General features: G+C 42.5%; 1 protein-coding gene across 1 annotated transcript in view; it reads right to left on the bottom strand.

Annotated features, from left to right (window-relative positions):
• LOC123997278 (plectin-like) overlaps nt 1–27,352 on the bottom strand; it is a 145,412-nt gene that overhangs the window by 39,558 nt on the left and 78,502 nt on the right. The window contains exons 33-36 of the mRNA XM_046301431.1: nt 20,612–26,956; nt 12,807–12,865; nt 10,847–10,958; nt 7,865–7,977 (exon numbers count right to left, since the gene is read on the bottom strand). Coding sequence (XP_046157387.1) covers nt 7,865–7,977; nt 10,847–10,958; nt 12,807–12,865; nt 20,612–26,956 — 6,629 coding nt within the window. The remainder of the gene's footprint in view (nt 1–7,864; nt 7,978–10,846; nt 10,959–12,806; nt 12,866–20,611; nt 26,957–27,352) is intronic.

The following is a 27,352-nucleotide window of genomic DNA, read 5'->3' as shown; positions in this document are numbered from 1 at the left end:
AGACATACTGCATGTAGCGTGAAGATGCTGTGAGTCATCCTGCTGTCATCCACACTCACTACATTAACAGCGAGATGCCATCTGAAAACAAACACCGAGGTTGCTAATTACCGCATCAATCTAATCAAATAAAGTCGAACAGTCTTTTGTCACATGCTTAGTAAACAACAGGTGTAGACTAACAGTGAAACACTTCCACACGGCCCTTCCCAACAACGCAGAGAGAAAAATAGAAAACAATAGCACGAGGAATAAATGCATATCGAGTAACGGTAACCTTGCTATACACACAAAGTACCAGTACCGAGTGGATTTGTAGGGGTACGAGGTAATTGAGGTAAACATGTACATATAGGTAGGGGTAAAGTGACTAAGCAACAGGATAGATAATAAACAGTAGCAGCACCGTATGTGAAGAGTCTAAATTTAGTGCAAAAAGAGTCAATGCAGATAGTTCCAGGTAGCTATTTGTTTAACTATTATAACGACCAAATTAACAGTTATGTATTTCAACTCCACTGTATGGTAATTGGGTCATTCTAAGAGTCCATCCTCCAGGTCCATCAAAATCTAAAATAATCTGCAAGGCCATACAGAAATGTAACTAAGCATTCAAACGACCCAAGCAATCATTCTGCAACAGGCTAACCAATTGTTCAACTATCCTGTTTTGACATATTTTAAAAAGACCATGTTGCTACATGATACGAATGTGCACAGTAGCTAGTTCTGCGCTAAAGCTGAAGCCAGACAACCACTTCACCGAACCCATATCTCAGATGACCCGGTCCAATCCACTACTTCACCTCCTCTAGAAATGACCCTCGATTTAGACTCTGCCCTTTGTGTGCTCTCAAGACTGATGTATGATCCATCCCTGCAGACCATTTCCCGATGAATTCAATTTAGTCACAATAAAGGGCTACTCGGCAATATATGAAACACGCAGTGAGACCTGAAAGGGCAGCGAAATGTCTGATACTATGAACTCAATCGTTACAAATTGAAATCTATGTATCACTGATAAAGACACGAGACAGTTTGGATGTGTGTGCGTTTCTGTTTCGGCGAGTGTCTGCGAGAAGCAGTCCCATCCCACACCTACACCAACATACACTCACACACAAAAGAGAGTCTGGTGTTTTGGCACAATTGTTTCAGCGTGTATCCAAACCCCCCAAAAATGGATCCAATGATGGGCAATGATGATTCCATTAATCATGAATTACAATCTTAGAGCCCCACAAAGATAGGCCAGTCACAATTCACGGAGGGTCTCTATGTGGTAGTCAAGATAGAGGTCTTCTAATTAAAGCTGACAGCTGTGCATTCACCAATGAGACAGATATGAAAAAAGGTTATCCGTTCATGAGTAAGACAGAACAAAGCCTGCCACAAACGATGGTGTCAAACTGTTTGGTTGATTTAAACACCTCACATTGCATCTAGGAAATAACATTACATCTCGAATAAATTAAACCCATAATGCAAATTGGCTATGGTAAGACATTATGTGATGGTTGCATCCAATGGTGAAATTGTTTGATATTTTGGTGAATTGCATTTAAAACAGCACATTTTGGCTCTAACACCACAATACTATTTTGTATCATTCTGATCCTGACAAAAGGTAGCATTGGTGCATACAAGTTTCCCAATTTCACATATCAAACTCACTACTTTCTTCCTGAATCAAATCTGTAAATTAGAACATTCTATTTTGCACATTATTACTGCACATTACCATTATCGTGAAGACATTATACTTACAACTGTATCAAACAATCAAAAAGACATAATAACATAATAACATAATAACATACTTCTAGATTCACATTCACTGTTCAGACTCGGAACTGTCCCTTTGAGCGAATGTGGACCAGTGAACCAATGGCCATAGCCACTTTGCATCATCGCAAGCGCTTCCGAGCTGCAATCACAGATGAGTAAACTCCTACTGAACTTTTCCTATAAGCCAATCCAGGCCTGGTGGCAGTTTTGGCGGTTTGAGATTTAGGTGAAGCACACTTACCCTGGAGCAGAGACGAGCACAACGGCTAGAGCAAAGGAATTCAGCTAGTCCTCAGTCACCATTCAAAAAGGAGAGAAAAAAATCCTGCCTTGTTAGAGCATCCTTTAAATGGCCTCCCTCCCCTCCCAAGAAGTCTCCTCACACACATGCATATTCTCTCACACACATACACTCACAACTCACTCAGACATCCGCATATCAAAACACACTTTCTAAACAAAAACACACAAGGCCTGATAACCCATGCTTTCCCGTTGCCCACAGCCACAGGCAAACAATGTCCTCCTCTCCCCTCTCACAGCACCCCCTCCTCCCCTCCCACCAGCTCCGCTCCTCTCCCCTCTCACAGCACCACCCTTCTCTCCTCCCACCAGCTCCGCTCCTCTCCCCTCTCACAGCACCCCCTCCTCCCCTCCCACCAGCTCCGCTCCTCTCCCCTCTCACAGCACCCCCTCCTCCCCTCCCACCAGCTCCGCTCCTCTCCCCTCTCACAGCACCACCCTTCTCCCCTCCCACCAGCTCCGCTCCTCTCCCCTCTCACAGCACCACCCTTCTCCCCTCCCACCAGCTCCACTCCTCTCCTTTTCTCCTTTGTTGTTGGAGCTCCGATAGAGGAATTCCTTCCTTGTTCACACCACCAATAGGACGATGGTGCACCCGGATCAAGACAATGTAGTACCAAACGGCTCAACTAGATTCCCTCATTTCCCAGCCAGGAATAGTTCTCACATTGAGGTCACACTCTGGTAGCTCCATATGACCGTAGACCAGTGGCACAATCCACACCGCTTGTGCTCCTGTACCAGACAGTTAGACAGCGAAGTGCTTCCCTTTACCTTTCTCCATTCTCTTTCCCTCCCTCACCCCCCCCTTGATAGCCCCTCCCCTAGAAGGTTTTATTTTGGCTCTGAACCTCCATGCTGCTTCTGGTGAAAAGAGAGAGAGTGATAAAAAAGCTTTCTAAAGAGCCCCGGGCAGCCCTCCTCGAAACATTCACATGCCTCCAGCTGCCTCCAGTCCCTTCTCTCTGTCTCTAGCTCACACAGCGCCGGCAGGGGCGAGCAACGCAAAGGCCACAAAAGGAGGGACCTTCACCCACCCACACCCAACCCCCATCTCCATTCAGAGTCAGTGCAGCAGCCTCCACAGCAGAAACAAAGACAACTAATTACTGTAAAACATCTCTGATTTACTTTTTTCAAATCACTTCCAGACCCTTACAACCCCAATGATAAATCAAAATGCGTAAATGAAGACGAAACTGAGAACATTGGATGTGGGCAAAATAGACCTCTCTGACTCCTGGGAAAGCAATGATGGAACCCTGTGGATGTCATTTATCAAACTACATTGGCATCTAACTACATCTCAAATATACAATAGCATCTACATGTGATTTGTCTTTTTACATTAACACTATATAACCTAATTGCTTTATTTCCTATCCTACCTATTACATGGAGACTAAGACTAGGGAAACCAACACCCCAGTTGAATGAAACCAGCTAATCACACATTCATGTGATCACCTGGAGATGATGTGTGTAGTGAACTCTCCCCGGGATCAGAGCTGGGATTCTTACTAGCTGTGAGTAAGTGGACAGGTGCAGGGCAGCAGGTGCACTGGAAGCCCTGGAGGACAGGTGCGTTTTAGGTCACCCCCTTCAAAGAGGTGTTTATTCCCTGAAGCCCTGAACAACCTAATTTAACGTCTGTCTGTCTGTCTGTCTGTCTGTCTGTCTGTCTGTCTGTCTGTCTGTCTGTCTGTCTGTCTGTCTGTCTGTCTGTCTGTCTGTCTGTCTGTCTGTCTGTCTGTCTGTCTGTCTGTCTGTCTGTCTGTCTGTCTGTCTGTCTGTCTGTCTGTCTGTCTGTCTGTCTGTCTGTCTGTCTGTCTGTCTGTCTGTCTGTCTGTCTGTCTGTCTGTCTGTCTGTCTGTCTGTCTGTCTGTCTGTCTGTCTGTCTCCTTATCTTTCTCTCTCCCTCCTCCAATATTCTCACTCTCTCACACACTCTCGGTCTCCCTCCTCCATAATCTACACAGTCTTTCAATGGAGCCAATGTGTGGAATGATTAGTCAGAGGAGAAAATGCATGGCAGATGGAATAGGGAGCGAAATATTGACTGTTTCTGTGCAAAGACAGAAGGGGACACGAAATCACGTCCCTTCCGTTTCACTGTGCCAAGATTAGCTGATTACCGACGCACCATCTTTCTGTCGTGTAAACGTAACATGTTTTACACTGATGCCAAGATATTGTCATACCGATATTGCATGTCTTCATGCAAGATTTAACCTTGCTTAGGCTTATTTTCCCAGGAGTGAATGTTTGTTTATGACAGTGTTACTTGAACACTTTGAAAACAGCGAGGGACAAGGAGTAACTGGGAAAGAGGTGATAACATGAATCACAAAGGAGACTGAAAATGCCCTGGCTGCGAAGGAAAAGTCAATTCAATAGCGTCACTCCCATGGGGTCAAGTTATTTAACCCTGTGACTACTCCATCCCTGTCTGTCCGAAATTATACTAGTCTCACATATTAGGACCTCCCATACTTTAGCTTCTCTGTCCCAAAGATCTGAACCGGCAGGCAATGACAGAAATGCACAGACATCTGCAACTGACAGAGAGATTGATACTGTAGCCAGACAATATCAAGCTTTCAAAGTAGTAGCAATACACCAAATAAGGGTTTGGTTGGTCCCATAAGAGTGCAGCAGTGTCTTTAGCTGTTTAACAAAGAGCAAGTGAGCCGGGCCCTCCTTCTCCCTGAGTGGGTCTGGCATGGGTGATACCCCGGTATACCAGTGCCACTGTTCTAAACCCACAACACCTGATCCTGGTTTTCAGCTAGCTCCAAATCCTCTTAGAAATAATTGAATCGTTTCGCCAAACCCGCTGTCCCTTTCCATTTCACACCATGGCCTCAACCACACGTACCCCCCCTGTTCCAAAAGACTGGCTGGTGTAGTTGAAGAACCACTGGCACACTGGTTGTCAATGGGGCTTTGAAGCAACACACTATTAACAGGCTAGGCAGCCAGGCAGTTGATCATTTCTCAGTTTCTCTACCATTAACCTCCCATCTAAGACTGGGGAGTAAAACTGGAGAGTGTAGGTTCTGCTATGGGGAGATGGGATATTCAGGTCTAAAAGTACACAATTCCAAATTGGTTGCAAATGGAGCCAAATTTGGTCACAGACCCCATGTGCCAGGAGACACGACAGCACTAAAGTAGATGAATCCTGCTGGCTGCATGGCATGTCCCCTCTTCTCCTCCACAATCGTCCTTCTCTTCCCTCTCTTCTCTGCCTTACAATTAAATAAGACCTCAGTGGCTCCTCTATGGCTCTACTAGCCTATGTGGTAATTAGCACTTCTGCAGCCATGCACACCCCTCACATAGGGAGCCCTCTTCACGAGGAAATGAAAAAGGGGTCCCTTTTATGGGTCAAAACTAAAGCACCATTCAACACCATTATACACACACATACACACATGCCAGCATGCACACACACACACACACACACACACACACACACACGCACACACACAGTTATTTATCACTAAAGGGATTGCTTCCCAGAAATGTGTGGGTTTGGGTAAAAAGGAGTTAGGGGCTTCCCGGGGGGGCCTGGATACTGGAAATCTTAGTCACAGGATGGAGAGTGGAGAGATTCAACAACCCAACCCCCATATGTGATTGGTCTGTTCACAGGAATTTAATGTTTTATTTAACTAGGCTAGTTAGTAAAGAACAAATTCTTATTTACAATGCCGGCCTAGGAACAGTGGGTTAACTGCCTTGTTCAGGGGCAGAACAGCATATTTGTACCTTGTCAGCTCAGGGATTTGATCTAGCAACCTTTCGGTTACTGGCCCAACACTCTAACCACGAGGCTACCTGCCGGAAGTTTAGATTTTTAAGAGTTAGAACATAAAAGAAGCGGCTACATTGTCAATAACATTAGTATTCCTATGCAAATGTTGATCACAACAAATGCTAAAGAATCACAAAAACACAAACAATCCCGGGACCATAAAGAAGTGGATAATCACAATTCAAAAAATTATGAACGCACGCACGCACGCACACTCACATACATACACACACATGCACACACACAATCCCTTCCTCCCTCCCTACCCTCCCTACCACTTGGTGATTCACAGCAATCAACACAAACAAATCTTTCCAAGTCATTATCTGCCTTCATCAGAGAGGGACTACTGTTTGTACACTGCCATCAAGACAGAGGAGAGGAGAATAGACTGTGCTCTCTCATCCCTCTTCCTGGTCTGTTTGCAGGTTATGTGTGCAGGGCTTATTTGAGATGCAGAATTGCAGCGGACCCAGGGAAATTAGAGACCTTTAGAGACAGAGGGACACAAACACCCTTTATCCAGCAGTTCCTCATTAGTGGGGGGACACGACAAAGAAGAGAGGAACTTTTGGCCTTATTTTGTTTCTCTGAATGGAGAGATTGCTTTTCTGACTTTTGAGTGACGCAATACAGCACTTCTTACACAATGCAAACATTTCAAGTCATTTTCGCAACGTAAACCTCGAGGCCTACTTTGTTTTTTAAACATCAAATTTCTGCTTCACAGCTGTTTATGAATCACCTTAACTTGGTTTATGGAAGCTGTTCGTTTGTATGGAGAAACAAGGTAAGTCACAGAACAGAAGAAATGTCCCGAAGCGGAGTGAAACAGTGAAGTCTGATATTCTATATCTGATATTGTCGTTCAAAAGTCAAATGTTTGTTTCCGATTGCAAAACATTTGGCTACAGTATGTTCTAAAGAACATGTCCCAGGGTCAGAGCATGACCTGTGCTAAGGAGCAGGTGTGTCTCTCTCCTGTGTATTGTTGGCATGTTGGGGGAAGTTGTGTTGTGTCTCATTCATTGCAGTTAGCCTAGCTAACTAACGAGTCCCCACAGACCAGACTGAAAGCAGCAGTGGTGCAGACTAGCAGCATTAACATGACAAAGGCTTGTGGAGGGGTGCACTGTGATAAAGGCACAGTGCTGATTAAAGACTACCTGCATTTAACCCGTGCGCACTGGGAGAGGCACAGGAGCCCCCAGACCCTCAGTTCACCACTGAACATCGAGGTCAACCTTATAGCTCATAAAAAGTTGAGTTGAGTCATGCATGTGTCATACACACATTTTTGAGTCACACACTTAACAAAGCGTGATGATGGCATCATAATGCAAAAAAGAAATGTGCAATTCAATATTAGAGAAAAACAATTGGCTTCGGCTTGATGGATAAGTTCACCCGAAGGTCATGAGCCCTGATTATAAGATTAAATAATTAACCGTTGTGTTGTTTTAAGGGTCAATGTGTTGTCTTAATAAGAGTCAAAAATGACCTGCCACAATATATAACAGCAGAGGAAACCCCCTAAGTTATATTTTTCCAACTTAAAATGTGATGACTTTCCTAGAGTGACCCCAACATTAGAAAAAGTGAAACAACAGTCTTAGGGTTATTTTTGACCCGGCAGTTATAAAATAATTTACACACCACAAAGACACGCGCGCACGCACGCACGCACGCACGCACGCACGCACGCACGCACGCACACACACACACACACACACACACACACACACACACACACACACACACAATGACAAATTGAGATTATGTGTGCTACTAATTGAACTCAGCCAGCAGCTCCTGAAGAGAAAGATCCCCATGGTTGGCACAGTTTGAAAGAACAAGCCTGAGCTCCCCCCTGCACTCCTTGCAACAAGGGGGAGAGAGGCCTTCTCATCAAAGTTTGCCTTCACCCCCACCACCACTCTAGTTTTTTACCTCCCAAAGAGGAACAAAAATGTGGTCCTCCTGCACAAAACAGCTGAGATCAGTGATCGTGAGGATAGGAAGCCAGCCATCATCCTGGCCACCACAAAGGAGATGTGGACAACCTGGACAAGGTGATGGAACTTACAGCTGCAGGAGGATGACTGCCCGCTGGCCCCTGGTCATCATCCATAACATCATTAAAGTGTCCTCATACAATGTCTTTTGTGATACAGAACAAGATCAACCCGACCTGGATGCCTGATAAGTGGAACAAGAGGAGGGTGTTCCTGAAGCAGCTGGGAAAGGCACTTGTAACCTCACACTTTCAAAGAAGGGAGTGCCTCCCCTGTACAGCAGTTTCTGCAGCACTTGTGAAAGCTGTTCAGGGGGCTGAATCTTGTCCTGATACACCTGAGGCTGCAGCTGGGACAGGCAAGAGGAGGAGATGCCAATTCTGCCCCCCAAAGAAGGGCTGTAAAACAAATACTATGTGCTTAATATGTGAGAAATACATCTGCAAAGTCCATGCACACAAATTATTCTGATTTATTGTTGTTATTTATACAATGGTTAAACAAGTGAACAAATACTAGTATTTTGTAGTTGACAGTATATAAGAATATATCACTTTGTTGCCAAAAGACGGTCCAGAGGAGGTAACCTAATCTCAATATAAAATGCATTCAAAACTACTTTCTGCACATTTCTGCAACTTTCTTAGGCTATACAAGTGCAATCTCTTGCTAAAAAATGGATGTTTACACCTATGCAGTACCTTTAGCAATAATAATAATAATAATAAACCTCTACTTTAGTAAACAATTATGACAGGTGTGTTGTAATAAAAACGAGTGTCCACTGATTAAATGCAGTCTTTCTACACTGAGAAGAGGGAAAACCCAGATATTCACAAAGTTTGTGATGAATAACAGGTTGTTTCTTCATGCAAAATAGGGATTTGATCTAGCAACCTTTCGGTTACTGGCCCAACACTCTAACCACTAGGCTACCTGCCAGAAGTTTAGATTTTTAAGAGTCAGAACATAATTATGACAGGTGTGTTGTAATAAAAACGAGTGTCCACTGATTAAATGCAGTCCTTCTACACTGAGAAGAGGGAAACCCAGATATTCACAAAGTTTGTGATGAATAACAGGTTGTTTCTTCATGCAAAATAGGGATTTGATCTAGCAACATTTCGGTTACTGGCCCAACACTCTAACCACTAGGCTACCTGCTGGAAGTTTAGATTTTTAAGAGTCAGAACATAAAAATAGATTTTGGGGTTTAAAATTCAATTAAGCTGCTTTATTTTAGGGGTTTAGTGAAGGCGGGTCATTTTTTACCCTTAAGACAAGGGGAATATACAGAATGTTAAGACTACACAAAGGTCAAGTTGTTACGCCATTTAGCGTTATAATCAATTCATCAATCAATCAAACAAACAATTAGGACAATGGAGCTTTTAGTAACACTAAATCAACCAAAACCTATCAATCACAATAAGGTCCTCCTTCACTGTGAGGTAACGCAGTACTCACAACCACAAAAATACACAAAATAAACACAAAGATGACAAAAGGGCTGAATAATGCAGAGAGTAACAACATGATGCTGAAAAACACAGTATGACGATTGATTCAATCAGTGTTTGTGTTGTAAAGAGCCTTGGTGTGCTCTTCAGTCTGGTCATATCAATGTTTCATGCTCGTCCGCTTTAAATCTGTGGATTAGGCTAATTATCGGAGTTGAGGCCCTTGTTCATTGCCCTCAGTCTAAAAGAACCCTGTTAATGTTTGTGATCTAAAATATCACCCTTCAAGACGCACTAATTACTGTGCAACACTTAAATCTCATTATGTGCTACTAACAGATAAAAAAGACTAATGTCTGGGGTATACACAACAAATGCCTTTATGGCCAGACCACAGTATTCTGTCTGTAAGATCCTGTTTTTTTGTGGGGTTTTTTCCTCTGTCCTCATCCTCCCATCTGAGTCTAATGTCCTTTCAGGGTGTTCGCTCATGTGTGCAGTGGGCCTCCACTGCTGAGCGGCTCTCCAGCCTCCCTGTCCTAGCAGAGTACAAAAGAGCTAGCCTGCCTGCCCCTCTCCCCAAAGGAAACTCTCTGCAGGATATGGAGGAACTAAGACCACCACCTCGAACTCCGCTTGAGTCCGTCTGGCTCTAAATTCTTCTCTCTCACTGATTCCCTTGCTCTTTTTCCTCCTGTCTGAAGTCATACGCCTGTATGTGTAATGTGTATCTCCCTCCTGACTCTTGCTCTGTTGTTTGTACAGTTTTTCTCTCGCTCTCTGTTTAGTGGTATCATGCCAGCACCCTGGGTGAGAAAGCATTTCTTTCTCTGGGGCTTAGGGCATATTATTCGATAGTGATGCTCAGCTCAGCGCCATGGGGACAGTAGATTACACAATAGGGGCCAGCCTCAAATCACTGTTTTTGTTTGAAATCTTCTTTGGATTTCTCCCAGCCCACACAATTACTGTTAGACCAACAAGTTGCATCATGGGGAATGGGTATTGTCCAGTCCTCGAGCATCCTGTGAATGGATAATATATCAACATTGTTCACTCATTCTTCTCCTTGACTTAATATCCAGCCCCCTCTCCACCAGTGTCTTTTACTCTCTGTTATTGGATGCACAGCAACGGAGGATGGAGGACGATGTCCGTCTTTAATGGTTCCGTGGATATCCATTGATGATGGCAATAGGTTGAGAGCCTCTTGCAGCAGAATCCACCACAAGGATGTTGCTTTACTAAATATGCCAAGACCCTGTGAATTCTACTGCTAAGTGCGTAATGTGCACTAAACCTCTGAGAATCATTTTACAGCGGGGAAAGACTGATGTTAGTAATGGTGACATAAAATCTCTTAGAAATAAATAGAAAACAAATGACATTCAAGCTGTGAGTTAAATAAGTGAAAGAGGGAAAGGTAAGGAACCGCACAACTCAACAACCCAACTGACCATATGGTCCAGAGGAGGTAGCCTCATCTCCATGCTCTTCAGCCAGTGTCGCAGGGCTCGGATTTGACCTCTGAACTCCCCCTGCCATTGGCTCCACTCCTCTGACTCCCTCCTGGAAGCACATAAGCCCACACAGCTTGTGTCTATGTCACTATTAATCTCATATTAATATATATATATCAATACCTGCCTAATCAGATACCTGCAGTAGTTGTTTTCCTCTACTATCTAGAGGATTTAGTTATTCGTTTTGAGTTTCTGTTAAGCATTACGCCTGTATGTGTAATGTGTATCTCCTCCTGACTCTTGCTCTGTTGTTGTACAGTTTTTCTCTCGCTCTCTGTTTAATAAACTAGGCTGCTTTTCTAGGGGCCAGCCTCAAATCACTGTTTTTGTTTGAAATCTTTGGATTTCTCCCCAGCCCACACAATTACTGTTACTTCAAATACCTAGAGTATTGTAAACTGCTTTTCCAGCTACACTGGAAGGGGAGTTTGTATTTAAGCAATAAGGCATGAGGGGGTGTAGTATATGGCCAATATAACACTGGTAAGTGCTGTTCTTAGGCACGATGCATCGCGGAGCCCTATACACAGCCCTTAGCCGTGGTATATTGGCCATACACCACAAACCCCCCGAGGTGCATTATTGCTGTTATAAATTGGTTACCAACATCATTAGAGCAGTAAAAATAAATGTTTTGTCATACTCGTGATATACCACGGCTGTCAGCCAATCAGCATGCAGGGCTCGAACCACCCAGTTTATTATAGAATGTATCATATTTTTTTTATTTTCAGCAAATTACTATTTATCATGAATAATAACCTGGATAAATACTGTAATTTAAAGTGTCATTATACATAAATATTGGGACAGTGAAGCATTTTTTCTATTTTGGGCTCTATACTTCAAAAGTTTGGATTTGAAATTAATCAAAGACTATGAGGTTAAAGTGCAGACGGTCAGCTTCAATTTGAGGGTATTTCCATGCATATCGGGTGCGCCGTTTAAAAAGATCAGCCCTTTTTGTATACTGAACAACAATAAATGCAACATGCAACAATTTCAAATATTTTACAGCTACAGTTCATAGAAGTAAATCAGTCAATTTAAATAAATTCATTAGGCTCTAATTTATGGATTTCACATGACAGGGCAGGAGCACAGCCATGAGTGGGCATAGGCCCACTCTCTTGAGAGCCAGACCCACCCACTGGCAAGCCAGGCCCAACCAATCAGAATGAGATTTTCCCCATTAAAGGGCTTCATTAGAGTGGCCTTTTATTGTCCCCAGTGCAAGGTGCACCTGTGTAATGATCATGCTGTTATGCCACACCTGTCAGGTGGATGGATTATCTTGGCAAATGAGAAATGCTCACTAACAAATGTCTGTAAACGACATTGCGCGGTTCTGATAAAAATCAATTTCTACATATTTTCAAGTGCACTCCCGTCAAGCGGTTGTAGTCGCCACACCTGTGTGGGAGAGCACGAGGAGACACCTTTCATTTCACCATTGACAGTTTTTCTTTCTTTCATTAAAATCCTTGTTTACTGAAACAACTAGTAACCATACCAATTACCCAATGTTTGTAACTGGACCTTTTACACTGTGTGCTTTACAGTTCCTTGTTGTTGTTGTCTTTGTTCTGTTTGACCATCCAGGTCAATGACTTTAGACCCAGGCACGCTGGTCCACCAAACTGTGACAATCGACCAACTGTCATCATCACCAGCCATTTGTTCAGTTTGACCTGACTGATGGTGGGTGATGGGCATGGAGCCCAGTGCAACAACGTCTAACACATTGAATTTGTATTTAATTACACATGTTATGATCTTGAAATGCAGACAAAAAGGAAAATTCACCAATTATGTGAATTGTTGAAATGTTAAAGTTGTGATGGTTATGTGTTGAATTGAGCCATGGCGACTTTGTGTTTGCATTTACCCATACCCAGAGCTCTGTTCCTTGGATGTGGGTGTTGCCAATCCATACACACTCCTCATTTCTTCCTGAAACAGACAACAAAAATAAGAATACATCAGAGATGATTCATTTGTGTTTGCTTTCACTCAATATACAGTATAATACCATGAATTGGTAATAATCAGGACACTGAGTTTGTCCTCATCGACACATTAGTATAGTACTACCAAAGTTCAAATTTAGGAATATAGTTTTACTGCCCCCTACTGGTAAGTCTGTTATAGCATTGTCTTCCCAAAGCATTGCCTCAACCCCATTCTCTGATGTCTTACCTCCTCGTCACCCCTCTCTGGGAGGGTTGGGAGGGACAGGGTCAGTGAAGGGTAGTCAAGGCAGTCATGAGAGGTATTCTGGCAGGTAGACGGCCCATCTCTCATATTGGCTGGATCTTCCATCAATATCAAAGACTAACATTGGCATAGAAAAACACACACAGACATACAGATAGACCGATAGAGCACTACTTCCACACCTGCCCATTCATAACACACAGACACACATACACTGTATATCTAAGTCTCTAATAATAACGTTCTCCAAGTCGCTGACAGAACATGTATTGTCATGACATTGGCCTGGGGGTAGGTTTATGACAGTCATAAATACCTCTTACCCCCCTTTTTCCTCTCTCTACCCTACTGATGTTACATTTGCAAAACCCTTGGTTAACATAGAGATTCTGGGAACATCAGAAGGTGGGGGGAAATTAACTATATTCTGGTAATCCGAACAATTGAACATATGCGTTGGTACTTAATGAATATGATGTCAGTTCGGTTGTCATCTGAGACATTCTCATCAATGATAAGATGACATAAACTCTACAGTGGAAAGTCTACACATCAGAGTTATCGGATTCACATGGAGTTGTTGTTCAATTTAAATGTTTGAATACGAAATTATTCATGATGGGATGAAATGTGATTTTAGCTTCTAAAATGTGATATTTGGGTTTTCATAAGATAGGGCTCTGCTCAATCAGATGCCCGCCCCTGTGAAGGGACATGGGCTATACAACTTTTCAAACGACTGCCTTGCCTGGTTAACCAACTACTTTGCAGACAGAATTTAGTGTGTCAAATCGGAGGGCATGTTCCTCTGGCAGTCTCTATGGGGGTGCCACAGGGTTCAATTCTCGGGGCGACTCTTTTCTCTGTATATATCAATGATATTGCTCTTGCTGCGGGCGATTCCCTGATCCACCTCTACGCAGACGACACCATTCTGTATACTTGTGGCCCTTCTTTGGACACTGTGTTAACAAACCTCCAAACGAGCTTCAATGCCATACAACACTCCTTCCGTGGCCTCCAACTGCTCTTAAACGCTAGTAAAACCAAATGCATGCTTTTCAACCGATCGCTGCCTGACTAGCATCACCACCCTGGATGGTTATGACATAGAATATGTGGACATCTATAAGTACCTAGGTGTCTGGCTAGACTGTAAACTCTCCTTTCAGACTCATATCAAACATCTCCAATCTAAAATCAAATCTAGAGTCGGCTTTCTATTTCGCAACAAAGCCTCCTTCACTCACACCGCCAAACTTACCCTAGTAAAACTGACTATCCTACCAATCCTCGACTTCGGCGATGTCATCTACAAAATAGCTTCCAATACTCTACTCAGCAAACTGGATGCAGTTTATCACAGTGCCATCCGTTTTGTTACTAAAGCACCTTATACGACCCACCACTGCGACCTGTATGCTCTAGTCGGCTGGCCCTCACTACATATTCGTCGCCAGACCCACTGGCTCCAGGTCATCTACAAGTCCATGCTTGGTAAAGCTCCACCTTATCTCAGTTCACTGGTCACGATGGCAACACCCACCCGTAGCACGCGCTCCAGCAGGTGTATCTCACTGATCATCCCTAAAGCCAACACCTCATTTGGCCGCCTTTCCTTCCAGTTCTTTGCCTCCTGTGACTGGAATGAATTGCAAAAATCGCTGAAGTTGAAGACTTTTAGCTCCCTCACCAACTTTAAACATTTGCTATTTGAGCGGCTAACCGATCACTGCAGCTGTGCATAGTCCATCGGTAAATAGCCCACCCAATTTACCTACCTCATCCCCATACTCTTTTTATTTATGTACTTTTCTGCTCTTTTGCACACCAGTATCTCTACCTGTATATGACCATCTGATCATTTATCACTCCAGTGTTAATCTGCTAAATTGTAATTATTCGCCTACCTCCTCGTGCCTTTTGCACACAATGTATATAGACTTTTTTTCCTACTGTGTTATTGACTTGTTTATTGATTACTCCATGTGTAACTCTGTGTTGTTGTCTGTTCACACTGCTATGCTTTATCTTGACCAGGACGCAGTTGTAAATGAGAACTTGTTCTCAACTAGCCTACCTGGTTAAATAAAGGTCAAATGAAAAATAAATAAATAAAAACACGCCCTCCTCTCCCTTCCTATATAAAGCCTTGACGACAATGTAACCTCCTGTTCCGAGGCTGTGAGGATGACGGTCCGATGTCAGAATGGTTCAGATAATAACTACAGAACGAAGCCAACATCAGCGTGAGCTTTGGTTGCGAATGGTATGAACTTTGAACTCTTATTCACTACAGAAGTGATACCTCCTAGCCGTTGAGTTAGCAACACCGCTGCAAATGAGGGTTGGGAAGGAACAGACAGAGTATCCCGTCTATCACACAACGGCGTTACTACAACATATCCAATTGACCACCAGAGACATTATTCAAAGGACATAGGACTCGGTTTGGCAACACGGCCTTCCATCTACCACCAACCTACAGAAGCGCAAAATGGTCAAATGCAAAATACAACTGTTACAACGTGGACCAGGTGACTATCCACAGTTATTTTGGCACTGTTTCAACCTGTTTCAATATTTATTGCATTTTCCTTTTCCAAATGGGCGGTAATTTAGTATGCATAAGATACTGTATTTACGATAGCACAGCTTCGCCCTTTGTTCCTCAGTCTTCCCGCTCTTTCACTCAAACCCAGACCCTTTTCTTTTGTGTAACAAGCTGTCATATCTGTTCCGCCCGCTAGGGACGTTTTCCTTTATGACGTAATTTGTAATCAAGTTATCATGAATTATGTGTATGTGTAATTCTGTGTGATTAGTTAGGTATTTAGTAAATAAATAATTAAACCCAATTTTGTATTGCTGAATCAACTTGTTAGCCAGAGTTCGTGCAGATAACCAAGAATTTACAACTTTCAGATGAGACTGAATTAAGGTGACGATTAATATTGACTGCTATTGATGTAAAATATTACTAGGTCTTTAAGAGTTTATTCGGAAGATAACAGCTCTATAAATATTATTTTGTGGTGCCCCGACTCTCTAGTTAATTACATTTACATGATTAGCTCAATCAGGTAATATTAATTATGGAGAAATTATTTCATAGAATAGCATGTCATATCACTTAATCCGGCATAGCCAAAGACACAACAGTATCTATGAAGTTGGTAGCTGAATCGTGAATGAGGGGATGAGGGTTCATTGTTTGCTTGTATTCCAAGACCTCTGATTCCAAGAGGACATGAGTTGAAATGACTTGTAAGTCAAACTAGTAGTGCCCTCATACTGGTGAAATGAAATAATGCAGACAGTAGTCTGTAAGTCGCTTTGGATAAAAGCGTCTGCTAAATGGCATATATTTATATTTATTTATAGTCCTTGCAGACAGCAAGTATAGGGCATTAAAGACACCACTTAATTCACCTATAATGATACTACCATGGCATACAGTGCCAGTTCTGTAAAAATACTTTGAAGTACTAAAGTAGTTTTTTGGGGTATCTGTACTTTATTATTTCTATTTTGGACAACTTTTACTTCACTACAATCCTACAGAAAATCTACTTTTTACTCCATACATTTTCTCCATACATTCACCCCATTCTCTAATGTCTTACCTCCTCGTCACCCCTCTCTGGGAGGGGTGGGAGGGACAGGGTCAGTGAAGGGTAGTCAAGGCAGTCATGAGAGGTATTCTGGCAGGTAGACGGCCCATCTCTCATATTGGCTGGATCTTCCATCAATATCAAAGGCTAACATTGGCAAAGAAAGACACACACAGACATATAGATAGGCCGATGGAGCACTACTTCCACACCCGCCCATTCATAACACACAGACACTATATCTAAGTCTGTAATAACGTTCCCCAAGTCGCTGACAGAACATGTATCCATTAAATTAAGTTGGTAGCTAAATCTTGAATGAGGGTTCATTGTTTGCTCATATGATTCCAAGAGGACATGAGTTGAAATGACTTGTAAGTCAAACTAGTAGTGCCCTCATTATGATGAAATGAAATAATGCAGACAGGAGTGCTTGCAGACATTAAGTAAAGGGCATTAAAGACACTACTTTAAAAAAAAAAGTTTAACCTTTATTTAACCAGGCAAGTCAGTTAAAGAACATATTCTTATTTTCAATGACGGCCTGGGAACAGTGGGTTAACTGCCTGTTCAGGGGCAGAACGACAGATTTGTACCTTGTCAGCTCAGGGGTTTGAACTCACAACCTTCCAGTTACTAGTCCAACACTCTAACCACTAGGCTACGCTGCCGCCCCTTAATTCACCTATAATGATACTAACATGGTATACAGTACCAGCGGTGTAAATTAAGTAAAAATACTTTAAAGTACTACTTAAGGCATTTTTCGGGGGTATCTGTACTTTACTATTTATATTTTTGACTACATTTACTTGTACTTTTTAGTCCATGCATTTTCTCTGACACCCAAAAGTAATATTTATATTTTGAATGTCTAGCAGGACAGGAAAACGGTCCAATTCACACACTAATTAAGAGAACATCCCTGGTCATCTCTACTGCCACTGATCTGGCACTCACTAAACACAAATGCCTAATTTGTAAATAATGTCTGTGTGTTGGAGTGTGCCCCTGGCTATCCATAAATTAAAAAGAAAATGGTGCTGTTTGGATTGCTTAATATAAGGAATTTGAAATTATTTATACTTTTACTTGGATACTTAAGTATATTTTAGGAATTATATTTACTTTTGATTCCTTAAGTACAGTATATTTAAAACCAAATACTTTTAGACTTTCACTCAAGTAGTATTTTACTGTGTGACTTTCACTTTTGTCATTTTCTATGAAGGTATTTTTACTTTTATTCAAGTATGACAATTGTGTACTTTTTCCACCACTGCCCAGAACAATGGTTTTAAGTATAAGTATATGCATACCACAATAAAATGACTAAACTAAAGTATAAGGCCTACCACAAAATACAATGGCTTAAACTTAAACTTGCATCAATAGAAAAAACAGTGTATCAGATGCTGCTACCAATAAATTGATTCATAGCCTTTGGAGTGTAAATATATAATGTGCCTACAGGTACACACAATGTAATCTTATGTGTTGTGCTTAATATACTGATATGTTCTAAATGCTGTACGGTCACTGTGTAGATAATTCCATTGTCAGAATGTGTGATTTACCTGGATATTGAAATGTAGTTGACAAGATTACCTTTTTTAATAGCACATTTATTTACATTAAAGTGTTATCATCAAAACATACACCAGATTCCATTCACCATGCCACTCAACAAAACAAATCTGTTAATGAGCAAAACCAACCAGTTAGTTTTGATTAAATATCTTGTTACCACTTAAATCCGCATTTAACAAAACACGTTTTGCGGAGCAGATACATGTTCTATTCTCTTCTTCTTACAATTTATTTTTTCAAAGAATATTTATTACCAAGTTAGTAAAACATGCAAAGCAAAAATGTATTATATAATATAAGAAAAATATGATGAAAAATGAACATTTACAGAAGTAAAACACTTCCTAGAAGCAGAACAGAAAAAAAAATATTGGTATGGAAAACAAGAGCTACAATACTGGTTTAAAAGCAACATATGACAAAGCTTCAAAATAATTTTTGCAAAGGAAAAATGTAAAACGTTGGAAAATGTCTTGAAATGTATTCAGCCTAGAAAATATGTACATTCATTCAATGTATTGTAAATATATTGCAATGTCATCTCAGCAACTATTTATTTTGGTTTTGACTGATGTTACAATGATGTTGCTTACAGAAATTAAGATTACATTGCATTTCATCTTCATGGCGCTGACCATGTGAAAGCCCATAAACATAGTGATGTGAGTGGTGTCATCCAAAATAGGGGGATTATGATCAATATTCAAGGAAGAATGTTGGACAGAAGTTCATGGAGTTTGTTCCTAGTATGGTATCCCAGGGAGACTTCAGGGGTCACAAGCCTCAACTGTCTTCAAAAATGAGGGAGGTGCAATGGAAGCAAGGTACTCAATGGCAGATCTAAAAAACAAAACAAAAATAATAATTTTGAGACAACAAAACCAACAACAGTAAAAAAATAAATGTAAAAAAGCTAAAATAATTGTAACGCAAACAAATAAATAAATTGCAAATGTATTTGATTATTTAAGCGCTTTATTTGGTGGATGATGAATTTACCTGCATTTCTGGATGCTGAAGCTGTTGAATTGGGATCCCGTCCCCGTAAAGAGACTCATCAGCCAAGGCAATCTGAGTACCTGCAAATCCCCATCGGATTCTGATGGAATGAGACATCTGTCAAAAAAGGGAATCGATCATCTTAATATATTGAGGTGAAAAAGGCATGATCATAATCATCCAACTAATAACAACGTTTGACAGCGCCTTCTTCCAAACGAGAATTGAAATACTAGCGATAAAGGGGGGAGAGAAAAAAACAGAATCAAAGGAGAGTAGAGGAGGTGTATGGCTGTGATGAAAGAGATAAAAGGAAAGTACATTACAAAACTACATTACTAAATTACAAATCAGAAAACCGATTTCAACTTACAAGAACCAAAGCAACATCCAGGATGCAGATCTTTGCCTCTAATGTCAGAGGAAGCATGGTGAAGCCTGACATCTTCTTAGGACAGTCTACCAGGAACACTTGATAAGAGGTAAATGGTGGGTATAGTAGTCCATAATGATGGGTATAATAGTTCAGAATTTTGAAGTGGGTGATTAAAGAATAAGGTGATGACTTGGTGCATGGGCCTGTCCACTGAACAGAAAGGGCAATGTTGTCTGGGATGTAGGCAGGGAAGCAGTTTAAACTTTGAATGTTGCAGTCTGCCTCCACTGTTTATGTCGTGTTTTTTTATTCTGCTCTGCGACTATTTGTTTTTACTTTGCCGGATAACATATTTCACTTTAAAAAAAAATAATTAAACTCTGGGTCAAACTCTATACAGACATTCAGAAATATGAAGAGATCTAAAAGTGTCACTGTAATATCTATGTTGGCATATTTCGTAGGATATTGTCAAACAGATAAAAGAAAGTGGATAAAAATATTCTTAAATTTAAAAAGAAAAAAAGAAAACTGGAAAAATATATCTGTTCAAAGTACATATGTTCGTTAAGGAAAGCTTAAGTATACAAGTTGTGTTAACGTAAACTATAAAATCAGTTGTAGTCACTTTATATGAAGTAAAAACTAAATCTGATACTTTGCTCTTAAAATATAAATTTACTTCCTAATGAATAAAAATTGCAATAAAACGGAACAAAACATTCAATTGATCTAATAATTAAGAAATTAAGGCTGGAGAGATAAGGCATTGTTTTGGACATCTTTCTGAGGAACCGCATTTAATTACTTCCAGCCATTTCCTAATGTGACCACATGAGGAGCAGAATAAATTAATTATTTGTTTTTCAAATGTGAAACGATTTTTCCTATAAATTATGCAACCGTGAAATGCATTGGTATCATCATGGGGAAGGCTCGTTGTTCTTCTGAGCTGCATGGCCTGATCATTGCTAGAGCCGTAAGGGCTTGAGCTAGCTCATCCATGTTGAGCCCATTATGAGGTCCTGCATCATATTTGCGGCCACCGTAACTGCTGGAGCTGGTGTAGGAAGAGGATGAGAAGTTCATGGTGAAACCGGAACCTGTAGCATCAAAGCTGCCTCTTCTGGATCCTGTTCTGGATCCAGTCCTGGACCCGGACCTGGAGCCAGCGGCAGACCCAGAATTGCTGGCATTGTATGGGCTGTACAGCCCTTTGCTTGACTGTGAGGAGGCCTCCAGCAGTCGCAGGCCAGATCCTTCCTCAACCATGCTTCTATCCATGGCATCTTTGTAGGAGATTTTTAGTTTGGTTTTGGGACACGTCAGGTATTTGGAGTAAGCACTCACATCTCTCAGCTTCTGAGCAGTGCGAGCATCAATTGTGCCCTTTCTGATGGATTCGTCCAGTGAGACTCTGCCCTCAACATCCGGTTCAATCAGCCCCCCCGTAAGGTATTGGACTTCCAGAAAACGTTGCCCAGCTTCATAATACAGCCAGCCTTTCTTTAGAGCTTGGGCGGCAGACATCTTCACTTTGGTTCTTGGGTCCTCAAATCCATTGAAAGCTTTGTGAGCCAGGTTGATACGGTCCACCATCACCTTGTCCACAAGTCCTTTCTCGGTTGCCTCAGTAACAGCGAATCGTTCCCCGGTAGTCGGGTCGATTATGCCCCCTGTGCAGGCTTGTGCCTCAAGTAATCTTTGGCCTGTGATATTGTCCACAAGGTTCCTGTGCATGGCCTCTGTGACTGACACCTTCTCCAAAGTGTCTGTATCCAGGATTCCGGCTACAGGGCCAGTCTCCTCTGTGGGGTCATTCCAAATGATTGCAGGGGGTCTAATGGAGGGTATGGGGCTCATGGCATTGTATGATGATGAGGTGGAACCAGAGGTGGAACCAAAAGAGGATGACCGGGAGCGGAAGCCACCCATGTTTCCAGACAGCATGTCAGCAAACTCAGTGATTGACAGGTTTCCGGAGCGGTATGTACTAAGTGAAGTCTGGTCGATGAGGCCTCGTGCGAGGGCGTCATCAATGTCATACTGTCTTCCTGACCGTCTGTCGATGATCATTGACTTGACAACGCCATCAGAGGATGTCTGCGTGATCTCTTCCCACTCACACTCCTGCTCAGAAAGCTCTAGGTAGGTCTGATGGTCAATGAGCTGCTTTCTAAATGCCTCATAGACAGTCATCTCTTTGCCTGAATCTGGGTCCACGATGACTACTCGGCGTTTGCGGACAGAGGATTTGGAGGAGGTCTTTCTCTCGCGCTTCTTCTCCTTCAGGAGCAGGAGGACAAGGCCAGTAGCTGGGTCAGTGATGCACCTCTCCATTAGCCCGAGGTAGGTCAGGTTCTCCTCAGTGTTGGGATCGAAGAAACCCTTGGTGTCATCTGATGGATCTGTGAGAATCTCATTCATTTCCTCGTCGAAGAGGCCACGGTTGTAGGCCACCTCCACTGGCAAGCGATGACTCTCCTCTGGGTCAATGATTCCGCCAGTGGCAATCTGAGCCTCAAGGAGACGTATTCCATGGTCTTTTAAGATGAGCCCCTTCTTCATGGCCTGGAACAGAGAGATTGTCTTGCCGGAATAGGGGTCTCTGTAACCTGTCACGGCACGCTCAGCAGAGAGAAGTTTGTCTTTGAATTCTGGCCCCACTATTCCCATCTTGACAGATTCATTGACAGTAAGTTTGAGATTTTTGATTGGGTCAATTACATAGCCTGAGGCAGCCTGAGCCTCAAGCAGTTCAAAGGCAGTTCCTGGTCTGATCATGTTCTTTTTCATGGCTTGGTAGATTGATAGACGATCATTAGTTCCCTCTACATAAACACCAGCGATACAGCTTGTGCCCTCAAGGTATTTTTGGAGTCTACGGCTAACCTCTTCCACTGAAATCAGTCCTTCATTCAGCTCATTGACTGTCTGTTGGTCGATGATCTGAGAGCGTAACATCTCCTCTATGGTGATCTGTTTTCTAAGACCTTTGAACATCAGTCTCTTGTCTCCCAGTGACAGCAAGCGCATCCCATTGGTAGGGTCAATCTTGCACCTCTTGAGTAATTGGGCATAAGAAACTTTCTCCTCAGTGACAGGGTCAACAAATCCCTTTACGTCATCAGCAAGCCTTTGATTTGTTTCCTTGTTGATGTATCCTCTCTGTGTGGCAATGTCTGCTGGGAGGTGGAAGTAGAATTCCGGATCCATAATGCCTCCTGTGGCAGTCTGAGCCTCCAACATTCTCAGAGCATAATCCTCCAGAACAAGGTCCTTTTTCATTGCTTGGAAGAGAGATATGATTTTGCCACTGTAAGGGTCCTTGTAGCCTGTGACCGCTCTCTCAGCTGACAGAAGTCTGTCGTGGATCTCAGGGCCGACCACACTCTTGCGGACAGCCTCATCAACAGTGAGTGTCTCGTTTCTGACAGGATCAATTATGAATCCTGTTGCTGCTTGTGCTTCCAGGAGACTAAGGGCAATTTCAGGCTTCAAGAACCCTCTCTTCATCGCCGTATAAATGCTCATCTTGGAAGTGGAGTCAGACATAACACCAGCAACGCAACCCGTGCCAAACAGATACTGCTTCACACTCTGCATCTCCATAATGTCACGGATGTTTCTTTTGTCTTGCTTTAGCAGGTTGAATGTCTCCAGGTCAATGATACGGGAATTGTAGAGCTCCTCGATAGTGACCCTACGTCTGATTGTGTTGCAGGACTTAACAGTTTCACCTCTGATGATCTCTCTCTGCTCCATAATCTCAATAATGATGATGATCATGCGCTCTTTAGTGATACTGCCTGAGCGATACTCCTCCATCAGCTTCTTTCTCTCTTGCTCAGGAAGTAGATTTGAGTTCATGATGTCCCAGAGACTTTTTGAGCCTCCAGCAAGGGACTCAAGTGAACTGGGGAGGTCAATTTTGGTTGTGGTCAGGTCATTCTGCGTCTGTTCCTCCGTGTAGAGGTATGTCTTCTCCACCACAGTAGGGGCCTGTGGCTTGGAAAGTGGTAAAAGGATCATGCCTGAATCAGGATCTCTAGTGCACTTCTCTTTCAGCTGTTTGTATGTTACTTTTTCATCTGAATTTGGGTCTGAGAAAGCTTTGTTATTGTCAGATGGTTCTGAGAAGGAGTGTGTCATTTCTTTGCTGAAAAGGCTCTTCTGATAGGCAACGTCAATAGGAACACGGTGGCTGTTCACAGGATCAATGATTCCTCCTGAACTCAGTTGGGCCTCCATGAGTGGCATGACATGCTCCTTAATGATTAGATCTTTTTCCATTGCTTGGAAGAGAGAGATTGTTTTGCCTGTAAAGGGATCTTTGTACCCAGTGACCGCTTTTTCAGCAGCAAGCAGTTTCTCATGTAGCTCAGGGCCGACAATGCCTGCTTTAACGGCATCATCCACTGACAGGTACTGGTTCTTCACTGGATCTATAATGAACCCTGTGGCAGCTTGGGCCTCTAGGAGTGACAGGCCAGTGTTGTGTCTCAGAAGATTTTTCTTCATAGCTTGATAGATGCTGATCTTCTCCTTTGTCGGTTCAAGGTAGACACCAGCAATACTGTCAGAGCCCTGCAGGTACTTGCTTACATTGACATTTTCGCTGACCTGTGTAGGTGTCTTTTTGCCTTGTTGGAGCATGTCAAACGTAGCTTTGTCAATGATTTTGGAATCAAACAGTGACTTGACAGAGACAGGTGCTCTAAGTCCTTTGAAGCTGTCTTGCTCTTGTTTCTTAGCCTCTTTCTCGTTTACAATGGTGATCACAATTGTGATGATCTTTTCTATTGTAATCGTTCCAGACCTATACTGCCTCATCAGGTCAATTCTCTGTTCCTCTGTAATATATTCAGAGTGGATCATTTCCCAGATAGTGAGTTTCTTGCCTTTGAGTGGACCAGACTGCAGCTCCATTGTTGCTTGGCTCATGGCCTCTTTGGTTTGGACCTCTGTGTATGCATGTTCTTCCTTCGCATTGATTGCTTGCTCAGACAGAGGTAGAAGCTGAAGGCCAGATTTTTTGTCAGTGACACATCTCTTGTATAGCTGTGAGTATGTGACATTTTCCTGTGTGTTGGGGTCAAAGTAGCCTTTAACATCATCAGTTGGATTTTTCAGAATCTGGTTCATTTCATCATCAAAGAAGCCTCGTTTACAGGCAACATCATGTGGGATGCGGTGGCTTTTCACTGGATCAATGATGCCTCCTGTTGCAAGCTGTGCGTCTAGGAGTCTGATGCCCTGATCCTTTGGAATGAGTTCTTTCTTCATTGCTTCGAACAAAGACACAGTCTTTCCCGTGTAAGGATCTTTGTAGCCTGTAACACCTCTTTCAGCTGACAGTAATTTTTCATGCAGCTCAGGACCAATGACAGTTGCTTTCACAGCTTCATCGACAGTGTACTTCTGATTCTTTATAGGATCAACAACAAATCCTGTTCCTGCTTGTGCTTCCAGCAGAGTTAAAGCAGGCCCTACCCTCATCATATCCTTCTTCATGGCTTGATAGAAAGACATAGTCTCCTTAGTTGAGTCAATAACTACACCTGCAATGCAGTTTGTACCCTTCAAGGATTTCTGAACAGGCTCCATTTCAGACACCTCTTTGATTGTTTTATTGCCTGTGTGCAGCTTGTTGTAAAGGTCTTTGTCGATTATCTTGGACTCCAGTAGTTCAGTAGCAAGGACTGTTCCCCTCAGACCCTCAAATGCGATTTCATTCTTTTTGTCCTTTTCCTCTGCCATAGTGATAACAATCTTGATGATTTTTTCCACTGTGATCTTTCCTGTCTTGTACTGACGAATAAGGTCCTTTCTCTGGTCCTCGGTAAAGTACTCAGAATTGATGATTTCCCAGATAGTTACAGTCTTCCCTTTGAATTTTCCAAATGGCACAGAGACAGTCGTCTTGCTGAACACATCCTTGGTCTCCTGCTCTGTGTAGGTTGACGTGCTCAGAGCAGCCTTGTCAGTGATGGGCAGGAGCAGTAGTCCTGTCTCCGGATCTGTGTTGCATCTCTGCATTAGCTGAAAGTATGTTAAGTTCTCCTGGGTGTTAGGATCAAAGAATCCCTTGGTGTCATCCGAAGGGTCCTCCAGTATCTTGTTCATCTCTGTGTCAAACTGCCCCTGTTTGTATGCAGTCTCGATGGGCACACGGTGGCTGTTTATGGGGTCAATGAGTCCACCAGTAGCTATCTGAGCCTCAAGCTGCCTAATGGCATGGTCTCTGTCAATCAAGCCCTTCTTCATAGCTTCAAAGAGTGAGATCGTGTTACCGGTGTAAGGGTCTTTGTAACCAGTGACAGCTCTCTCAGCAGACAGCATTGTGTTGTGCAGTTCAGGTCCGATCAGGCCTTCCTTCACAGCCTCACTGACAGAGAGTTTCTTGTTTTTAACTGGGTCTATTACATAGCCAGATGCTGCCTGTGCCTCCAGGAGGATCAAAGCCCAGCTAGGAGTAATTTTCTTTTCTTTCATAGCTTGATATATTGCCATTTTCTGATTAGACTGTGTCAAGACACCCCCTATACAGTTATTGCCCTGCAGAATTGTTCTTAACTTGTCAGTTTGGCTAAGGTTTTGCACAGTGGCTTTGCCTTTCTTCAGCTTATCGAACTCCTTTTTTGTCAAAAGGCCAACTTCATAAAGTCTGCGTGCAGGTACTTTCTCGCGGATGCCATCAAAAGACAATGCATCCTTCTTACTGTCAACCTCATTCCCAACACTTTGGCCATTGATAACCTGCTTTGTTGTCTCCACCATGGTCATATGGATCAGTTCATCCTCGGGCACATCGTCAGTCTGGATATCGATTTCTCTGGTGTGGGAGACGGGCTCTTTATGGGCGACCTCAAGCTGCTGCAGTTTCTCACGAAGTTTCTTGTTCTCCTCGCCAAGCAGCTTTTCCTGTTCAAGTCTTTTCCTTTCAAGCTCCTGCATCTCTTTTTGCTTGTTGAGCATTTCTTTCTCAGCCTCTTTTTGTTTGTAGAGGGCAGCATCCATGGTAGCCTGGAGTTTATCCTTCTCCTGCTCCATTTGTTTCCTCTGGCGGTCCTGTTCTTCTTTGAGGGCCTTGGCCTTCTTGACCTCCTCCTCAAACTGGTTCTCCAGCTTCTTCTTCTCCTCTTCAATTTGTTTCTCCTTCTTCAACAGTTCCGCCTTCTCTGTGACGAATGTCTGCTGGAGTACTGTCTTCTCGCGTTGGATTTGTTTCTGCTGAGCATTGACCATCTAAATTGAGAAAAATGGAAAACAAGAACATAATTAGAACAATTTGAGTTTTGTTTGTATTTAGAATGTTACGAAAAACTCCATCAATCGACATATTGGGCACTTTAGTAAATAAATTACAACATTTTAGTACAATGCCCTCCACTTATAAGAATCAGTCCCAAATAGTTTAAAAAAAAAATATATATATATAATAGATTCAATTATTCCTATGTTACATAATAGTATATATACTCTTCTCAGTAAGGGAAGAACATCATGGGGAACACCACCAATAATGAATCTATACTTTTGTCCAACTGGACAAAATGAAAATAGCTGGAAGGGATATGATCTTTTTAAGCTTAGTGTACTGTAAAACAAATATAACTCAACATAATAGAACTGTGTAAGTGG

Source organism: Oncorhynchus gorbuscha, linkage group LG15, assembly GCF_021184085.1.
Source record: "Oncorhynchus gorbuscha isolate QuinsamMale2020 ecotype Even-year linkage group LG15, OgorEven_v1.0, whole genome shotgun sequence".
NCBI classification, from domain to species: Eukaryota; Metazoa; Chordata; class Actinopteri; order Salmoniformes; family Salmonidae; genus Oncorhynchus; species Oncorhynchus gorbuscha.
This window is presented reverse-complemented; position numbering and strand designations above follow the sequence as displayed.